This window comes from Belonocnema kinseyi, chromosome 8 (genome assembly GCF_010883055.1).
Source record: "Belonocnema kinseyi isolate 2016_QV_RU_SX_M_011 chromosome 8, B_treatae_v1, whole genome shotgun sequence".
Lineage (NCBI taxonomy): Eukaryota > Metazoa > Arthropoda > Insecta > Hymenoptera > Cynipidae > Belonocnema > Belonocnema kinseyi.
In genome coordinates, this window is record NC_046664.1 from 24,998,777 (window position 1) to 25,019,417 (window position 20,641).

The following is a 20,641-nucleotide window of genomic DNA, read 5'->3' on the forward strand; positions in this document are numbered from 1 at the left end:
TATTCTATTCTACCCTGTCCTACTCTATTTTATTATATCTTTTCCTATTATATTCTATACTTTTCTATTCTATTCTATCTTGCACTATTATATTCCATTCAATTTCATTCCATTATACAAGATTCTATTCTAAATTGTCTTATTTTATTCCATTCTATCTTGCCCTATTATATTTTATTGTGCGTTGTCCTGTTCTATCCTATTCTATCATGTTATAATATATTCTCTCTTTTTCTATTATATTCTATTTTGCGTTGCTCCATTCTATTCTACATTATCTTTTCATATTATATTCTATTCTATCTTTTCCTATTCCATTCTATTCTATTATATTCTATTATAACTTGCCCTATTCTATTCTATTCTATCTTGTCCTCCTTTATTCTATTCTAAATCACCCTACTCTAAATTGTTCAGTTTTATCTTGTGCTATTCTATTCTATAGTGTCCAATTATAACTTAGTATATCATATTCTATTCTACTTTATCTTCTCAAATTATATTCTTTTCTCTTTTGTCCTACTCTCTTCTACTCTATTCTATCTTGTCCTGTCCCATTCTATTCTATATTACCATATACTATTTTATATTGACCTATTCTATTCTTCTCAAAATTTCCCTATTCTATTCTATTCTATTCTATTCTATTCTACTTTATCTTTTCATATTACGTTCTATTCTATCTTGCCCCTCTGTATTCCATTCCATTCTATATTTTCCTATCACATTCTATTATGTATTATCCTATTCTATTGTATCTTGCCCCATTCTATCCTATTACATTCTAATCAATCTTGTCCTATTTTGTTCCATTTAATCCCAATGCTATTATATTCTATTTGTCCTAATATATTATATTATTTCTTTCCCTATTCTATTACATTGTATTCTATTCTATCCTATTCTAGTCTATCTTGTCCTATTCTATTATATCTTGTCATATTATATTCTTTTCTATCTTGTCCTATCCTGTTCTATTCCACTCTATTGTTTCTATTCTATTCTATCCTCTTTCCTCTTTTCTCTTCTATTTTCTTCTTTCTTTTCCTATCCTATTCTATCCTATTTTTTCAAGTAGCTGATGGTTGTGGCTGTGAATAGGGTGAGGCAGTGAGAACCATGTCAACAGATTGAGTAATCAAAAGAGAGAAAGAGAGTTTATATTTTACGACACGTCTTTTGTGGGCCCAATTATAATTTATGCTATTCAAATGGGCCTCTATTTCATTGTTTCCATTAGCAGTTCTTCGGCTCAAGTAATAGAAACATATCACTTTCTCGAAAAGTCAGAACAGATTTTAAGCAACTGATAAGAAATGAAAGTCCTTTCACTCACATCGAAATCGAAAGTAATTTTAAAATGCAAATTTTATGTTTCTTAGATCTTTGAAAGATAAATTATTTTATGAAACGATACGTCACTGCTCAGTTAAAAAAGAAGGAGTGTGAAAGACGTTAGATTTATATCAATAAATTAATTCGATAGGAAACGACGTTTGAGTTTATTTGTAGAAAGTCTATATGAAATTATTACGTATTTCAGTTTGTTTGTAGAGAATTTCAACAGACGTAAAATAGGATAGTATAAATCTACATTATTTTTTTCATAATTCTTATAAAAAAAATGATCGAATCAAAATTTTTTGAGGAATTCCGCTAAAATTTCCCGGAAAGCGTTAAATCATCAACAATTATTGCTTCTATTGAAAAATTGCAAAAGGTATGTAAACTTTTTAATTTGTAACCAAAAAAATAAATTATCAAATGAAATAAAGAAATTTTCCCGAAAAAATTAATTAATTTTCAATAAACAATTCATTGAATTTTTTATTTTGAGACAAATAGTTGAATTTTCGTCAACAATGTTCAAATTTCGATCAAAAAGATTAATTTTTAATTATGAACGTTAATAATTTCACTAAAAAAGTTAAGTTTTCTAATATATGAATATCAGAATATCTGAAAGTTTAGTCAAAATTTAATTTTCAAACATTTTAAAATAAATTTTCAACCAAATATTTAAATTTTCAACCAAAAGGAAGGTTTTGAATTAAAACGATCAATTATTAACATAAAAAAATTAATTTGTAACAAAAAAGTACCAATTTCAATTAAGTAATTGAAGTTTTGAGAGAAAATGTGATAGTTGATATTTTAAACAAAAAAGACTGTAATTTGAAACCAAAAATAGTTAAATTCCGCCCAAGAAGACAACGCTTCAACTAAAGATAAATTTTTAAACAAGTAGATTAAAATTCTACCCAAAAATAAGAATTTTCAACAAATTACATAAATTTTCAACGAAATAATTAATTTTTAATTTGAAAACATTAATTTTTAAACTTTATTTTTTAATTTTAATTTAAAATCATTGATTTTCAATTTTAAAAAAAGCTGCTACAAACAAGTTCAATTTTCTACTAAATTGTTGAATTTTGAAAACAAAAGAAAGGAGTTCCACTTTTCATTGGAAAAAAATAATTTTCAAATGGGAAAAGCTAATTTTGTACAAAACAGTTGAATTTCCAATCTAAACATATGAAATTCCAACCCAAAAAGTTGAATTTTCAAAAAAATTAATTTTCTAACAATTTTTTTTTTCATACAAAATTATTAATTTTCATCAAAAACGTTAATTTTAAAAAAAAGTGGTTAATTCTTAGCCAAAACAAACTTATTTTTAAATAAACAATTGCACTTTTAACCATAAAAATTAATTTTTTACTAAAAAAATCCAATTTTAAATTAAATGCATAAGTTTTTAACCAAATAGTTAAATTTTCAACCAAAAAAATTAAGTTTTTACAAAAACGCATAAATTTTGAATGGAATAGTTAAATTTTTAGTCGAAAAGAGATCGCTTTTTTTAATAAAAATTGAATATTTAAAATTTCATTTAAAAAATAATAATTTTGAATTTAGAAAAGCAAATTTTATATAAAGCAGTTGAATTTTAAACAATAAAAAATTGAATTTTCTAGCAATTTGTTTAATTTTATTCAAAAAAATTAATGTTCAAAAAATAGTATGATACTCAGCCAAAAATAATTTTTTAACGAAACAGTTGCACTTTTTACCATACAAGTTAATTTTATATGAAGAAAAAATCGATTTTCTAAAAATGCATACATTCTTGACTAAACCGTTGAATTTTCTGCCAAAAAGATTAATTTTTTTTACCGAAAAAAAGAAATTTTGAATCAAATAGTTGATTTTCAGTCTAAAAAGATGGCTTTTTTCAATAAAAATGGAATGTTAAAATTTTTATTAAAAACAATGATTTTCAACCCAAAATTACGAATTTTCATAAGAAACGTTAATTTTTAACAAAAGAGTTTAATCCTCAGCCAAAACAAACTTATTTTCAACCAAATAGTTGCACTTTTAACCATAAAAATTCATTTTCCACTAAAAAAAATCCAATTTTAAATGCAATGCATAAATTTTTATCTAAATAATTAAATTTTCAACCAAAAGTATTAATTTTTCATCAAAACGGATAAATTTGGAATTAAATGGATGAATTTTTAGTTAAAAATATCGTTTTTTAAATAAAAATGAAATATTAAAATTTTTAATGAAAAAACAATCATTTCCAATTCAGAAAACCAAATTTTTTACAAAACAATTGAGTTTTCATCAAAAGCGTTTGTTTTCAACAAAAGATTTAAATTTCCAACTAAAATTATGAATTTTCAATAAAAAAATGAATTTTCCAGAAAGTATATCAATTTTCAATTAAAATGATCAATTTCGAACCAAATGTGTAAAAATTAAATTTGAATTCACGGAACTAACAGCAATCATGATTTTTTGGTATGAATCGATAACATTTGATAATTGTTTGACCAAATTTAATTATAGTCCACAAAAAAACATTGCTAAATAACTGGCTGTTAATTGATATGAAGAAAACAATATTTTATTTATAAATAAAATAAAATGATAAAAATTTGTTTAACCAATTGCTGTTTACAATAATAAATTGTTTATTGTTATCAAAATATTCTTAAAAATTTAGATGTTACTTATTTCCAGTTAATTGCATCGAAAAAATAAAGTCTGTACCTTCAAAAATAGCCAAAGAGTGCATTTGTTAATTAAGGTAGTTTAAACAATTATTAACTTTTTCTTGGTGACCAAATGTGATACTCAGGTTTTATTTCCAAGTAATATATCATTAATTCCATAGAAAGAACTTTATTTATTTCATCAAAAATACCTAATATGGGTATTTGTTTATAAAAATTGCTTTTAGAATAACAAATTATAGATTAACTTTAGTTAATTCAACTAAAAAACTCTTTTTGTCCATAAATTATTGAAATTTAGTGCGAATCAAGGGACGAATCACCGCCAATCCCCACGAATATCATTTTCATTCACTTATTTGTTTATAAAAAATTCAATAAATTCTTTAAACATTGCTATTGGACAACTTTTTTGGATAGTTACTTTCAGTTTTCTAGGTATTTTTGATTGAATCAAATCATTTTTTTAAACCGGTATACTTCAGAAACAAAAAAAAAAAATTTGTATCACTTTTTATTAAATAATAAAAAAAAAAAACTTTAAAAATCGGCCATGAGAGTGCGATGCGAAATTTTAGCAACTTTCATTTCAAAAGAAAAAGTTAAAATCGGATAATAATTGTCTCCCGAAAATCTATTGGTTCGCGGAATTTTTTTTTCGCTCCACTGTGTGGCGCCAACCATCGTTTTTGGCGTGACCCCCACCACCGTCAATATTGGTACGCATATTATTGGCGGCCCCTTCCGCCTAAAATAAAATTTTGAATTCAAAATAAATAATTAAAAATTTTATTTGATTTATAATCTCGCTAGTTTTAAAGCCCCGGATAGATAGCCTCGCGGTAATTCAACATTCAACGTCTAATCCAGTCGAGTCACCGGATACATTTCGTTCAAGGCCAGAAGTAAAAAGCCTTTTCAACTGCACTTACGTACTGGCCGTTTTAGCTGGTACGCGCTCCTCGCACATACACGGACGGACCCGGACGCCACGCCTCGCGCCTGTGTGAGGCTTACGTGTGCACCGCGGCGCTGCCACTTGCCTATGTGTAGGCGCAGCGCATTCACGAGAAGAGCGGCTAGTTACATGATCCATTCATTATATAAGAACAAAATAGACGCTCCATCATCGTAGATCTTTGAAGGGCACACCAGTTCTGCGCATGTGCCACATTACCCTCCCCACCACCCCGCCCCCACCAACCACCGACATTCTGTTTTCACCGCTTACAAGTCTCACAATTTCCCAGTTTTCATACTCTTCCCCCTTTTCTGTATTATTCCAGTCAGATGTTACATCCTAACAATAAAAACGTTTTTTAAACTATCAGAATAAAATAAAAATAGTATTTAATCTTTTAAAATAAGGCGAAAAAATTGTTAATAGAGTTTGAAAAATCGTCGCCATTAAGGGGCTTCAAATGATTAGGTTTCATTTGATCGACTATGCGTATAAAAGGATGAATTCTTGAGCATAGTATTTTTATCAAGTGATTTAAAGGCAAATATACTGCTTTTGACAGAGAGCTTTTTCTGTAAAATTTTCTTATTTATTTTTTTTTCATAATTGAAAATAGATTTTTTTCTCCGCCTGAAACCGACAAAAACTCTGACTATTGTGTACGCTGGGCTGACGGTTTTAGGCGCAAAAAAATATTTTCGAGTTAAAAAAAACAAGAGCATTTTCCGGAAAATGCTATCTATCCAAAATAGTATAATTGCCTTTAGATTATGTGGTAAAAATATTATGTTCAACAATTCATCTTTTTAGACGTATAGTCGATCAAGCGAAACCGACTTGTTTGAAGCGTCTTAAGGCCATGTAAAGTCTGGATCACGTGACCATATTCCTACCTTACCGACACTTTTTTTATTTCCTAACTTATTTTTACACGAAGCGTCACAGCGAGTTAAAAATTTGGGATAATAAATAAGAAGCACTAAGCAAGGTGATTCCAGTCTTAAATTTGAATAATTATAAAAAAAGTTTTTTTTTTTAAATAAGTTTTTGCATTTCGATATCCCACTTCGTGTGAAAATAGGTTAAGAAATAAAAAAAGTGTCAGTAAGGTAGGAACCTGGTCACGTGGTCCATTTTGTTTTCTTTCAACGATGTGAAAAAAGGCATGGTGTATAATTTAATTCAAACTTTTAAGTAACGTTTCAGCAAAGTACAAGAAAGTTATTTTTTTTTACTTTTGATTCACAACAAAAGCATCAGAAAAGACCCAATTTATTTTTGTTTAACAGGACTTTTTTAGGTCACAAGTGCCGGAAAAGTCCCACTTAATTTTGCTTAATTTTTGCAAATTCTACAAATTGTCAACACTTAAAATTTAATTTTTTTTATAAAAATTTATATAAACAAACAGATAATTTTCATATTTTTTCGCTGAAAAAATGCATTGCTATCTAATAGAAGATTAATTGAAAAAAAAATTTCCGCGAAAAGGAAAGGATGAAATTTTTATATTTTTCACTCAAATTTTTAATAACAGAAAAAAAAATATTTTTTGACCTTTATGGCCACTGTGGTCTTGGTATTAATGTGAATTCACATTCCCATCAGGTTTTGTTTTGATTTTCATTTTTCTTTTTAATTAAATTGAATTAAATTTTTTAAACCGAAGATTTTCGCGATTTCGTAATTTCATTTTGTTATATAATATATTTCTCCTTAAATTTCAAAATTAAAATTAATTAATTAAATAAAATTAAATTAAATTGAAATTAAAATTGGAATTTTCACCACTTTAGCAATAACTTCACCAAACAAAAATAATTCTTTAAATCAGTAATTTTATTCTTAGAAACAAATACAATAACAAAATCGGTAAATACCTTAATTCACAGTAAAAAACTTTTTTTTAACGTAAAAGCCAAACCCAACGGTCCTAAAGGTCAAAAAATCAGTTTTTCTTATTTTTTATCTAAATTTACAAAGTTATTGAAAAAAGTTGCATACAAAAATTAGAGACCTTGAAAAACTACAACTTTTCTGTTATTTGACTTTTTTCGGTAGAACTAACCATTCTAGAGAAAAAAATGTAAAAGAAATGAAATTTGATTTATTTTTAATTTTTATTCTCATTTTTCTCCAGAACGGTTGGTTCTACCGAAAAAAGTCAAATAACAAAAAAGTTGTAGTTTTTTAAGATCTCTAACTTTTATATACAACTTTGTTCAATACCTCGGTAAATTTAGACGAAAAATGATAAAAACGGATTTTTTGGACCTTTTCGACCGTTTCAAGTGTTTTATATGTTACAGAGAAATGTAGAAAAAAATCGCACAAACTTAAGGCTGCCAAATAATGTTTTATACATGAACAAACCCAAGCCAAATGGTCTACATATAGAATTGATTAGCATTTCCACTCAGGTTTCTTACGTAAGGGCAAAATCGTTTGGATCGTTCAGGGCCGACTTTCGACAGCTGAAGCAGGATGATATCGAAGAAATCGCTTCTCAAGGCCAATATCTTGTAAAAGCGATAACCGACTAACAAAAGGTCAATGGATCTATTTCTAATTTCTATCATTGCCGTTTTTCTCTATTAACTATAGACGTCGATCAATGAAAGAATATACTTTAATCGAATCAGCGTTAATTGGGTCGTAAATAATTTATATAAGCGAAAAGTAGAATATTTCGTGCTTCAAGTGTATTCAATTTATTATCAATATTATTGCACTCACGGCCAATCAGGAAATCTATTCATTTTAGGTTCAAAGTTCAGTATTTTTTTTAGAATTATTATTATTTGGTTGAAATTTTAATTACAGTCAAATCTCGATTTAGTGTCGGTTTTGGGCAGACGTTTTCTCTGCTTTGTCACGCCTGAGTGAACATCAGCCATACCGCGCAGATCTTCACACCCATCGTCGCGGCGCGCCGTTAATACTCGGAAACACTAGATCTAGAATCACTAAATCCAGATACGAATGTATTTTGTTGATAATTCAACAATTTTTTGAAGACATTTTTTTTGGTTGAAAATAAATTTTTCTGTTGAGAATTCATATTTTTGGGTTGAAAATTCAACTCTTTGTTGTAAATTTGTCTTCTCGTTTTGAAAGTTCATCTCTTTTGGTAGAAATATATTTTTGTTTGTTTGTTACAAAAATATTTTTTGCTTAATGTTTAAACTATTTTGTAAGAAATTTTCTTTTTTGGTTAAATTCAACTGTTTTTTTAATTTGAAATTAGGTTATTTTTTGGTTGAAATATCAAATAGGTATTACAGCTATCGTTCACAATTAATTTACTTATTTTTTAAATATTCAAGCATTTAGTTAAAAGTTGAACTACTTTATTAAAAATTTATTTTAATTGCTGAAGATTTATCATTCTAGACAAAAATTTATTTTTTCGCATAAAAACTGAACTATTTTGTTAAAAGTTTGTTGTTTTTTTCTGTATTTTTTGTAAAAAAATTAATCTTCTGTGTTCAAATTGATCACATTTCTTTAAAAATAGTTTTTCGCTTGGTTCAGAATTAGTTTTTTGCAATGAAAGTTTACCTAGTCCATTTTTGGTTTAAAATTTATCTTCTTTACTTAAAAACTCAACTATTTGGATGAAAATTCGCGTATTGTGTTGAAAAATTGTCTTCTTTCTAGAAAATTAATCTTTTGGTTTCAAATTATTTTTTTCTTTTAAAAATTCATACTTTGTTTCCTTAAAAAATTCATTTTTTGTTTGGTAAAAAATTAATTTTTTTTACCGAAAATTTCGCAATTGCATTTTTGGTTGAAAATTAGACTATTTATATGAAAATTCATGTCATTTATTAAAAATTTGTCTTTTATGTTAGAAAATTAATATTCGAGGTTAAAAACTCATCTTCTTAGTTAAACGTTTATATTTTTGGTTCAATAATTTACGTTTCTCGTTGAATAATTCGTTGTTCTTTTCTGATAGAAAAATAATTTTCTTAGTTGAAAATTTCTCCTTTTGGTTTGGAAAATCTAATATTTAGTCAAAAAATTTAATTTTTTGTTGAATATATACCATTTTTATTGAAAATTATTATTTTTTTTTTTTGAAAATTTGATTGAAAATTAATATTCTGTGTTCAAATTCATATTTTTCTCTGAAAATTCGTTGTTTGTTTATTTAAAACTTAATTTTTAGACTGAAACTTTGACAATTTCATTTTTTATTGATAATAATTTCATTCGTTAAAAACTTAACCATTTTGTAGAAAATTCCTCTTTTTTGTTTGTTTCAAAATTAATTTTTTTAACTAAAAATGTTATTATTGCCATTTTCGTTTAACATTTTTTAGCTGAGAAATCAAATATTTGTTTAAGAAAGATATTATTATTATTTTCTTGAAAATTCATTTCTTTGCATGAAAATTTACTTCTTTGGTTAATAACTTGCCTTTTTTCTAGAAAATTAATCTTTTGGATTCAAATTCATTCATTCAATTACAAATTAGTTTTTGATTTGGTTTAAAATTAATTTTTTTTCTACTGAAAATTTATCTATTCTATTTTTCGCTGAAAATTCAACTGTTTATAAGAAAATTCATGTATTTTATTAAAAATTTAAATATTTTGTTTAATAACTTTTTAATTGATTTTTTTCAATTAAAACTTTATGTATTTCCTTGAAAAAACGTATTTTTTGGTAGAAAATTAATTTTGTGGTTGAAAATTACTCATTTTGTTCAAAAAGACTACTATTTGGTAGAAAACTTCATTTTTGCGGTTGAAGATTCAAAATTTTAGATAAAAATTTATTTTGTTGAAAATTCATTTATTTTATTGATAATCTGAATTTTTCTTGAAAAATTAATATTTTTGATTATAAATTCGTTTTTTTATTGAAAATTGGGTTTTTTTATGGAAATTTAATTTTTGAAAGTGATCATTGAAATATTCCATTTTTGTTTAAAACTTAATTTTTTGGTAGATAAATAATCTTCTTGGTCAAAATTCCTTTCTTTGATTGAAGATTCATCACTTTACTCAAAAATTAATTTCTTTTGTTTAAAATTTATCTTTCTAGCTATACATTTAAATATTTTATGAAAAATTCAGTTTTATTTTCGTTAAAATTTATTTTATTTTTAATCAAAATTTAATTCTATTTTTGGTTTACAAATTTATCTTTTCAAGTGGAAAATTCCATTATTTAAAAAAAAATGTTTGTGTTTTTTTTTGTAGAAAACTAATTTTCTTGGTTAAGAGTATATTTTTCTAATTAAAAAATCAATAATTTGGTTAAAAATTCATCAATGTAGTTGAAAATATAATACTTTTACTTTAATAGATTGAGTTTCTCGTAAAAATTTCCTGAAAGTTGTAATATCTTTGGATTTATTTTATTTTTATTTTACTTAAAATATCGGGTTCAGCATTTGCGAAATTATAAACAATTTTTTTTTTCGTTAAACATTCTTTTAAAAATGAGTGCAGAGAAAAAACATGGGTAAGGTAGGAACCGGAGAAATCTTACATTTCTTCAAAATCCCTTAAAAGTGCAACATTTTTCTTTGTAACTTTGAAAATAATTAATACTCATATAAACGCTCCTTATTCCTCGTTCTTTATTTTGCGGAACTTTTAAATCAATATCTAATTTCGTGTAGAATTGGTTGTTTCAAAAAATGTCGGTAAGGTAGGAATCGTATAGGTATTACATGGCTTTAAAATTTAAAATTTAAATTAAGTTTCAAATAATTTCTAAAATTAAACTCTATTACCCATAGAAAATTATGACTTATAATTTCATGTCTATAAAACCATTGTCATGCAAACTATTACAGAAAGTTATGCAGAAGTAATTACATTTTCTAGTCTGTGGCCATTTGTAACCGTAACGAGGTCGCTTTAAAAGTATTGTGTGGTCTGGTCCACAATGTAATTGTAATAAATAGCACATGGACTATTAAAAATAATGATCACGGTTGTAAATTTATTTTTAGATGAGCATAATAGAAAAGTTATTTTCCAGAAACTCACAAGAACCGATAATATAAAAAGTAAAATAAAAATAATTTTTTTAAATTAAATAATCGACTTCTTAAACACCATTTTTTTATGTGACAAATAACTAAATAAATAATAATAAAAAATTTTCTTCTATTTTCTTTAAGTTTCCAACACTAAATTTTCAACTGCTGACAATTCAAGAATTATTAACAAATTTAAGAAATTTAAGAAGTTATTTTTCACAGTTGAATTTTCATCTGCTGAAAATTTAAGAAAATTAAAATTCGTTGAGTGCTCAATTTTCTTTATATCTGAAAAGTTTGAATATTAAATTCAAGAAAATTCAAAATTTACAATAATTAAAATTAAATTTTACACAGTTAAAGTTTCAACTTTTGAAAACTGATTTAAATTAAATTGAAAATTCAGTTTTCAATTTTCGATAATTTTTAACAGTTGAAAATTATACTACTGAAACAATTGTTTGAAGTTCAATCAAAACTTCGGAAAAATTAAGAAAATTAAAATTTGAACTGTTCAATGTTCAATTTTTTATGTTTTAAAAGTTTAAATAGAAAATTCAAGAAAATTACAAAAATTAGTATTGAGTTTTTCACAGTTAAAGTTTCAACTACTGACAAATCAAAGAAAATTAAAAATTGGAAATTGAACTGTTTCAGCATTTAACTGCTGAAAATGGAAGAAAATTGAAAATTCAACTGTTGGAAATTTAAATATTCATGTTTCTTTAATTTTCATAAAATTAATTTGAAATTTTGAAAAAATGGAATATTAAAGAAAATTATAACTAAATTTACCAAATTTGAAATTCCAACTACTAAAATTAAAAATTATAAATTTAACTATTGAAAAATCCAGAAATACGAACTTTCAACAGTTAAAACTGCTGAAATTTTAAGTAAATTAAATTTTAATTTAAAAAATTTTTTAAAGTTGAATTTCAAAATTCAAGAAAATAGAAAACTCAATTTAAATTTAGTACAGTTAAAATGGAAGCAACTGAAAATTGGAAAATATTAAAAATTTGAAATTCAACTGCTAAAAAATTAAGAAAATGGAATTTTCACGAGTTTAAAATTCACAATAATTCAACTGCTGAAAATGAAGAAAATGGTAAATTTAACAAAATTAAAATCTGATTTTACACAGTACAACTGTTGAAATTTGAATTTTCATTTTTATTTATTCATTCACAGTTCCATTTTAAAATTGAAGAAAATGGAAAATTTTCATTAAATTTACGAAAGTTAAAATTTCAAATACTTATAATTGAATACAAGTGAAAATTGGAAATTTTTGAAAAAAAACGTAATTTTCACCAGTTTAAAATTCAGTTTTCAATGTTCTATAACTGTCAACTGTTGAAAATTAACCAGCTAAAATTTTATGAAAATTAAAAGTTTAATTTTCAAAAGTTGATTTTGAAAATTCAAGAAAATAGAAAATCAAAAAATCAAAAATAGAAAAACTTTTGGAAATTAAATTTGTAATTTTCTTCAATTTTCATCAGTTAAAACTTTAGCTGTCAAAAATAAAGCCGTTAAATTTTCGACTTTAAATCATTCAAGAAAATATAAATGTTAAAAAAAATAATAAGAAAAGGAATTTAAAGAAAATCCCAACTATAAACTGAATATTTTTCTTTGATAAAAAGAATATTTTATTTCCATAAACATTTTTTTCTGAGTTCAGAATATTAAATATTATACGACAATTATGCATTCTGTAATAAAAATGAATAAACCTACAAAAATTCGCAATGAACAAAACTATAAAAATAAGCAGACAAGGTAAGAGATCTAAGACAATATTTCGGAATCGTTTCTCTATACAATGTTAATAAACAATAAGGAAAGTCTCCTGATAAGATAAAACAGTTTCACAATTATGTGAAAATAGAGAAAACTTCAATATGATACTGCAATCGGGGTTGTAAAACAGCAATAAAAAATACGATAAGTAAATAGAATTACACACATGTACGCATAAGTCAATAATTTTATTGTCAAAGCTTAAGCATAATATCTGCGCCTGTGAAAGTTTTCACAGAAAGCAATTAAAGCCAGATTTCAGCAGATTAATTTCAAACACGGAAAATTGATACTTTATTATTTTTAATTACAATATTTATTCGGTTAGACATTTCACAAATGTCAAAATTTTTATTAATTTCAAAATATTTCCTGGTCTAAGTAAATATTGTACTTTTTCTGAAAAATTCACCATTCCAAGTCAGGAATGTCAGGAATGTCAGGAATGTCAGGAATGTCAGGAATGTCAGGAATGTCAGGAATGTCAGGATTATAATTTTCTTTAGAAATTCCTTATTTCCAAGAAAATTTTTCCTTGTTTCAAGTAAAAAAAAAGGCTTTAGATTAGTCAAATTTCTTACCGAAAAGTTTTCTAATTCTTCATAAACAGTAACTGAAGCTTACCTGAAACAGAAAATAAAATAATTTAATAGTTGAGAATTAAATGTTGAATTCAATCATTTTTTTGTTCGAGATATTTAATAAACTTAATTAATTGAACTGTACATATCGCAATTAAATCCATTAAGATTCTTTTACTAAATTCAGTGGATAATTTTTTAATAATTAAGATGACAATGGAAATTTTATTTATTTGATTTTTGCTGCGCACAGAATCGATAAAAAAAGGATTGGATACAAAATATTTCTAGATTTCAAGCTAATCGAGTGGAAAATATTTTAGCTTAAGAGGCACATTTCGAAAATTTTAAAGATGATGCTGAGTCGCTAAATTGAGACAAAAAAGTTTTATCCAAAAAATATTGTTAGTGTTAAGAAGAATAGAGGGGGAAGTTTTTTGCACAAGGGGCACGTTTTTGAAAATTTGTATGGTCATCAAAAATCAATTTTCAATTTAAAAGACAAACTCAGAATTTTTTCTTTTAGATATTAGGTACCTGAATCGATACAAAATAGGTTTGATCAAAAAAATATTTCTAGGTTTGAAGAAAATAGAGTGGAAATATTTTCGCATGAGCCACGTTTTCGAAACATTAAACTTAGGTGTTTATAAAAAATCTTATTTTAAATTTAAAACGTATGTGAAGCTTTAAATTATAGCTATTAAGTAGCTAAATCTATCAAAAAAAATATTGTTTAAAAAATATTGCTAATATTCTAGAAAATAGAGGGAAATATTTTTGCTATAGGGGCACGCTTTCGAAACTTTTTACACTGATAAAAATCCAATTTTCAATTTTTTTAAAATAATAATTTACTTTATAGATATAAATTAAATTAATCGATACAAAAAAAGGTTTAATCAAGAAATATTGTCAGAATAAAAGAAAATAGAGTGGAAAGTTTTTTCGCTCGAGCTGGACGGTGAAACAAAATTAAATTTTTGAGATTAAAAAAAAAAGTGAAATTTGATTTCTTGCTATTGAGTAGCTAAACCGTTACAAAAAAAAGGTTTGATAAAAAAAGTACTGTTAGGTTTCCAGAAATTTGGGGAAGAGTTTTTTTTACTCGTGGGTCATATTTTTGAAACTTTGGACGGTGATACAAAATTCAATTTTCAATTTAAAAAACCAAGTGAGAATTTTCATTTTAGATATTAAGTAGCCTAATCGATACAAAAAGGGGTTGATCAGAAAATAATTCTAGGTTTGAAAAAAAATAGAGTGGGAAATATTTTCGCTATAGGGGCACCGCTTTCGAAACTTTTATCGGTGATAAAAATCCAATTTTTAATTTGAATAAGCAAATAAGAATTTGCTTTTTAGGCAAGAAGTAGCTCAATCGATAAAAAAAAAATGTTTAATCAAAAAATATTGTTAGGTTTGAAGAAAAAAGAGTGGGAAGTAGTTTCCCTCGAGGGACACGTTTTCCCAATTTAGGACAGTGATCGAAACAAAAATATTTGATCAGAAAATATTTTTAGGATTCAAGAAAATAGAGATTTGTATGTGTAAGTATATTATTTTTGGTTCAATTCTATTTTATTCTGTTCTACTGGTTACTATTCTATTTTATGGAATTCAATTCTATTCTATTCTATTCTTATTCACCTTCTGTTACTCTATTTTATGCTATTCTATCCTTATCTATTTTATTCTATTCTATTTTCTTCTATTCTATTGTATTCTATTCTTTTCTATTCTATCCTATTCTAATGAAATACTATTCTATCAGGTGCTAAGATAAATAGTGAACGATTTTTTTTTTGCAACTATGAAACGCGGAAAATTATTTCAGCCTGGTGATTTCCATCTGATAATTTACAACAGCGTAAACTCTCTATGTTTTTTTTCTAAAGCTTGAATGTATATGAGATCGAGACAATTAGCGTAACAATGAGTTATGCAAGGAAACGTGTGTGTTGCCGTACAAGATGAAAGAAACAATTTGTCTCATATTGGTCAAGGCATAAAAGCCTTGTGAGGTCGACCGTCTACCGTAACACTTATTTTATGGTCTGACCATAAAAAACATCTGACCCATAATACAACTTTTATTTTTTATTATTTCACTGCAAGTCAGGTGGTTCTTGTCAATTAACTTACTAAAAATTTCTATTTAATTTATTTAATTTTATCCCATAACTTATTATTCTATTCTATTCCTTTCTATTCCTTTCTATTCCTTTCTATTCCTTTCTATTCCTTTCTATTCTTTTCTATTCTATTCCTTTCTATTATTTTCTATTCTATTCTATTATTTTCTATTCTTTTCTATTCTTTTCTATTCTTTTCTATTCTAATCTATTCTAAAGTTAACACTATTAATCTTAATAACCTAAGTGAATTAATTAACGATAGAAAATTGATGGGAATTTTTTTTCATAAATTATGCAGTGTCGATACGAAAAAAATGGTTTTCTTTTAGAAGAGTTTACAACTCTTTCCATATTTTCAAGACTTTCAGTTTATATAAGCATGAACACTTGAACTTTTAGTTTCCTTTGCTCATTGCAATCAGGAAATCTGAATCAATATAGAAAGTACTGAAATTGTGATAGACTAATTAATTACCAAACAAAGTGTCTATCTCTGAAACTAATGAGTGAAGATAAAGACATTGGTGACTCACCTTCTTTTAGAAGTTCGATAATAGATACATAATTTCACTTTGGATCAATGAACTTTGTCTTTAATTTTAATTTCCTTGAATGATAACGGTTAAGTTGAATAATTATTCCCCTATACGTTTTTGTTAAAAATTTATTTTTTAAATTTAAAATTGATCTTTTGTAACCAAAAACTGAAGTATTTTGTTTTAATCTATTAAAAATTTATTTTCGGTAGTTAAAAAATGATATTTTTAATTGAAAATTGATCTTTCGTCTTCCAAAATTTAACTACTTTGTTGAAAATTCTTTTTTTTCTGTTGAAAATCAATTTTTTAAACTAAAATTGTATGTATCCCTTTTTTTATTTAAAATTGACATTTTATTTGAAAAATGAGCTATTTCGTTAAAAAATAATGTGTTTTGTTGAAAATTCATCTTTATTGGTTGAATTAAATTTTTTTTTCAAATTAAAATACTTTTAGTTGAAGTATTAATTTTGTAAAAAAATAAACTATTAGGCTGAACACTAACTTTTTTGATGCAAATTTAACTATTTGGTTAAAACTTAAACAAATTTAATGAAAATTGAACTACTTTGAAAAAAATAACTTTTCCTGGAAATTCTTCTTTTTAAACGACTATTGGTAACTATTTGTTTAAAAATATTTAACTATTTGTAACTATTTGTTTAAAAATTTATCCTGTTTTTGTTGAATTTTATAGTTAAATAATTTTTTGTTGATAAATTCGTCCATTTGGTAGAACATTCAACTATTTTGTTAAAAATTTGTTTTTGTTTATTTAATTGAACTGATTGAAAATTTTTGTGAAAAATTCTTTTTTCAGACTCGAAAATTGATCTCTTTGACTTGTATATGACAATTTATCAAGAATTTTCCAGAGTTTTGCATTTCTATTATACAGAATTCATTAAAAAATAGAGCAAGACGCATGTTGCCACACCAGTGTGCCCTTCGGATTCACATCGACATGTCTATTAAGAACACTAGTTCATTCTTACATAACGAAACGCACATTGAGAGAGAAGTGTGTGATCTGGCGTTTCACACTCACACTCACACTCACACTCACACTCGCACTCACACTCACACTCACACTCGAACTCGAACTCGCACTCACACTCGCACTCTAATCACACTCTCACTCACACTCACACTGACACTAAACATGTAAAGCTGACAGACGTGGGCGTAGTGAAAAGCTTAGAAACAAAAGATGTTCACCAACACTAACTTTATTTGTTACTCTTGGAAAATGAGGTTAGTAATGCAAAGCATTACTCATTTTTCACTCCAGCAGTTTTTACTTAATCTAACACTCTTAGCTGTTTCATCACTACATTATCATTTATCTCACTTCTTTTGTCCTTCTAATAATACTTTTCAAATTAAACTTTATTTGTCTCTATTGGCTAGGGGCCGTCCATACATTACTTTAACAATCTAAAATCGAAATATATTGCATTTTCAACAAAATAGTTAATTTTTCAACCAAAAAAGACTTTCTATTTAGATAGATGAATTTACAACCCGAAATGAAGAATTATCAACAACAATAAATTAAATTATTAAACAAACAGTTGCATTAACAATCAAATAGTTGAACTTTCAAGTAAATAGTTAAATTTTCAAGTCGAAAAGACAAATTTTGGTCTTAAAAAGATGAATTTTCAACAAAAAAGACAACTTTATCTAAACGGTTGAATTTCCAACGTACAAAGGTAGATTTTTAAATATAATACTAGAATTTTTAAATAAAAAAAAAATTATTCAAATTTAACCGGGATAAGTTTAATTTTTTTGCCAAAAAGACGATTTTTTTAGGAGAAACTTCAATTTTTCAACAAAAAAGTTTGACCTTGTCTAGTGGCTCGAAAAATTAAGGGACTAAAAATTTGGGACGACTAGCCAAGCTTATGAAAAATATTGGACTAGTCATCCCGGATTTCGGGACGAAGAGAGACTTCGAAAAAGTTTATTTTTAAATAACAAATATTAATTTTTGAACCAAGCAGGATGACTTTTCTACCATAAAAGATGAATTTTCTACAAAAAGACAAAATTCGAATAAAATTGTGGATAAACCAAATAGTAGTTGAATTTTCAACTATACAAATAGTGTTTGAACTAAAACTAAAGTATCCTAATTTGCAGTTAAAGAAATTGATTTTCAACACAAAAGAATTTAATTTTAAATCAGTTGAATTCAATCAAATAAGACGAATTTTTAACGATATCTTTAAATCCTTTACCCAAAAGATGAATTTTTAACAGTACATTTCCAAGAAAAAAATGGAATACTCGAATTTTCAGTATAAGAAAAAACAGTTTTTAACAAACTTAATCTTAGACAACTGAATTTTCAACAAAATGCTTTAACTTTCAGCCAACTTGTTGAATTTTTAACCAGCAAAGATAAATTTTTTATCAGAAAAGATAAATTTTTAAGCAGAAAAGATACATTCTTAACTAATATTTCCATGTTAAAAAAAAATTTCCACGAAGAATATGAGATTTTAAGAAAAAAGTTAATTTTCTACAAGCAGTTAAATTGTCATAAAAATAGTTCAATTTTTAATCAATTAGTTGAATATTCGACCATAAAATATGAATGTTCAATTAAAAATGTCAATTTGCAATCAAAAATGAAAAAGTTACCGTTTTATTTAGGAAAATTAATTTTTAACGAAAAAAACGAAATTTCAGCAAATTATGTTAATTTTCAACTAAAATGATGAACCTTCAGCCACAAAAAATTTTGTTAACAAAACAAAAAAATTTCAACTAAATAGTTGAATTTTTAATTACAAAAGGTCAATTTTAAATTAAAAATATAAAATTTTAACAACAACATAGTTATATTTTCAACTAAAAAAATATCAATTTTTAATTAACAATATAAACTTTCATTACAAAATCTAGGGACAATTTTTGGGGGTTGAACAAGACGTTGTGGCTTTTTAACATCTACACATGTGCAGGGACAATTTTAAGAGATGTGCAGAATTCCTGAAAATAAAACCAAAAATGTAACGACAAAATTTTGACAATTTTCATAAAAAGTTTATATTGCAATTTAAATAGAAACTTAAAATTTTCCTAAACAAGAAAAGAATTCTTCTGTTGTACAAAAATAGAAAAGAAACAAGAAAAATGAGAAGTCAACTAACAAAACCCCCTTCCTTCTCTTCTTTAATGCTTTTATTTTTTATTTCTATTATTATCAAATCACAATAAAAGAAACATTTAAAAAAAATAATGAATAACGTTTCGGCACTCACACAATATTCTTATCAAGGCAGGAAAAAATTGAGCATGTAGGGAACAGCAACGAAACCACGATGCTCTCTCCCTAATACCCGAGAATCAAGTCAGTCAGAGAGAGAGCAATGAGGATTCGTTGCTGTTCCTAACTGCTCGAATTTTTCTTATCGTGATAAGGGTGCTGTATGAGTGCCGAAACGTTGGTGAATATTTTGTACAAATGTTTTTTTATTGTGATTTTATAGAAATAAAATTTAAAAAAGTAGAAAGAAATCAAAAAGAGAAGGAAGGGGATTTGGTTGGTTGCCGTCTCATTTTTCTTTCCTCTTTTTAATTTTTGTCCACAAAAAGAATTTTTTCTTTTTTCGGAAAATTGTTGTCTGTTTTCAAATTGTAATAGGAACTAGGGTCTCTGGAGACAATTCGTTGTTAAGGGGGGGGGGGGTTAACTTCGGGATCTCTACGCATAATTTTGGATAGTTTAAGAAGGCAGGGCTATTTCTAGGGCTTCTAGGGACAATTGAAGGAGTTCAACACGGTGGGGCTGCTTTAAGGATATCGAAGGGTTGCGAAGGCGGGGCAAGTCTCTAGGGACAATTTTTTTGAGTTGCAAAAGGTTTTTTGCTTTTTGGAATCCCTAGGAATAATTGTATGGGGTTTACCAATTCGGGGCTCCTTGTTAGGGCCTTTATTGATAATTTTAGGCGAGTTTAAGAAGGCGGGGCTGTTTTTTAGGATCTTGAAGGTCTATTTTTAGGAACTGAACAAGGCGCGTCTGCTATTTTGGGCCTTTAGAGGCAAATTTAATGGTTTTGGCAAGGCGGAGCCGGTTTTAGATTTATTATGCATAATTTTTGGGGCTCAACCAGGCAACGCTCCTTCTTGCGACCTTTAAGGGCCATTTTTTGGAAATTGAACAAGGCGAGGCTACTATTTTAGACTTTTAGGGGCAAATTTGAGGGCTTGGAAGAGACGGGGCTGTTTTTAGAGCTTCTACGGATAATTTTTGGTGGCTCAATCAGGCAGCGCTGCTTTTTGGGATATTTAGGAACAATTTCACGGGGCTTAACAAGTTGGCGCTACTTTTTGTGGTCTTTAGGAACAGTTTTGGGGTGTTTAAGAAGGCAAGGCGACTTTTTAGGGTTTTAGGTACAATTTTGTTAAGCTGAATTATGGGTTTTAAGAGGCAAATTTAAGGGTTTGGGCAGGGCGGGGCCGGTTTTAGAATCATCACGAATAAGTTTTGGGGCTGAACAAGGCAGCGCTCCTTCTTGCAATCTTTAGGGGCAATTTTAGGGTTTTTAGCGATGCAGAGCTGC

At 26.5% G+C, this 20,641-nt stretch overlaps 2 protein-coding genes across 3 annotated transcripts in view; one reads left to right on the forward strand and one right to left on the reverse strand.

Annotated features, from left to right (window-relative positions):
- The window catches only part of LOC117178781 (transcription factor Ken 2), a 111,206-nt gene that overhangs the window by 47,224 nt on the left and 43,341 nt on the right, over positions 1–20,641 (reverse strand). The gene's annotated exons all lie outside the window — the stretch shown is intronic.
- LOC117178414 (putative uncharacterized protein FLJ46204) overlaps positions 13,234–20,641 on the forward strand; it is an 11,627-nt gene continuing 4,219 nt past the window's right edge. Inside the window, exons 1-2 of the mRNA XM_033369841.1 lie at positions 13,234–13,289; positions 16,980–17,228. Coding sequence (XP_033225732.1) covers positions 13,234–13,289; positions 16,980–17,228 — 305 coding nt within the window. The remainder of the gene's footprint in view (positions 13,290–16,979; positions 17,229–20,641) is intronic.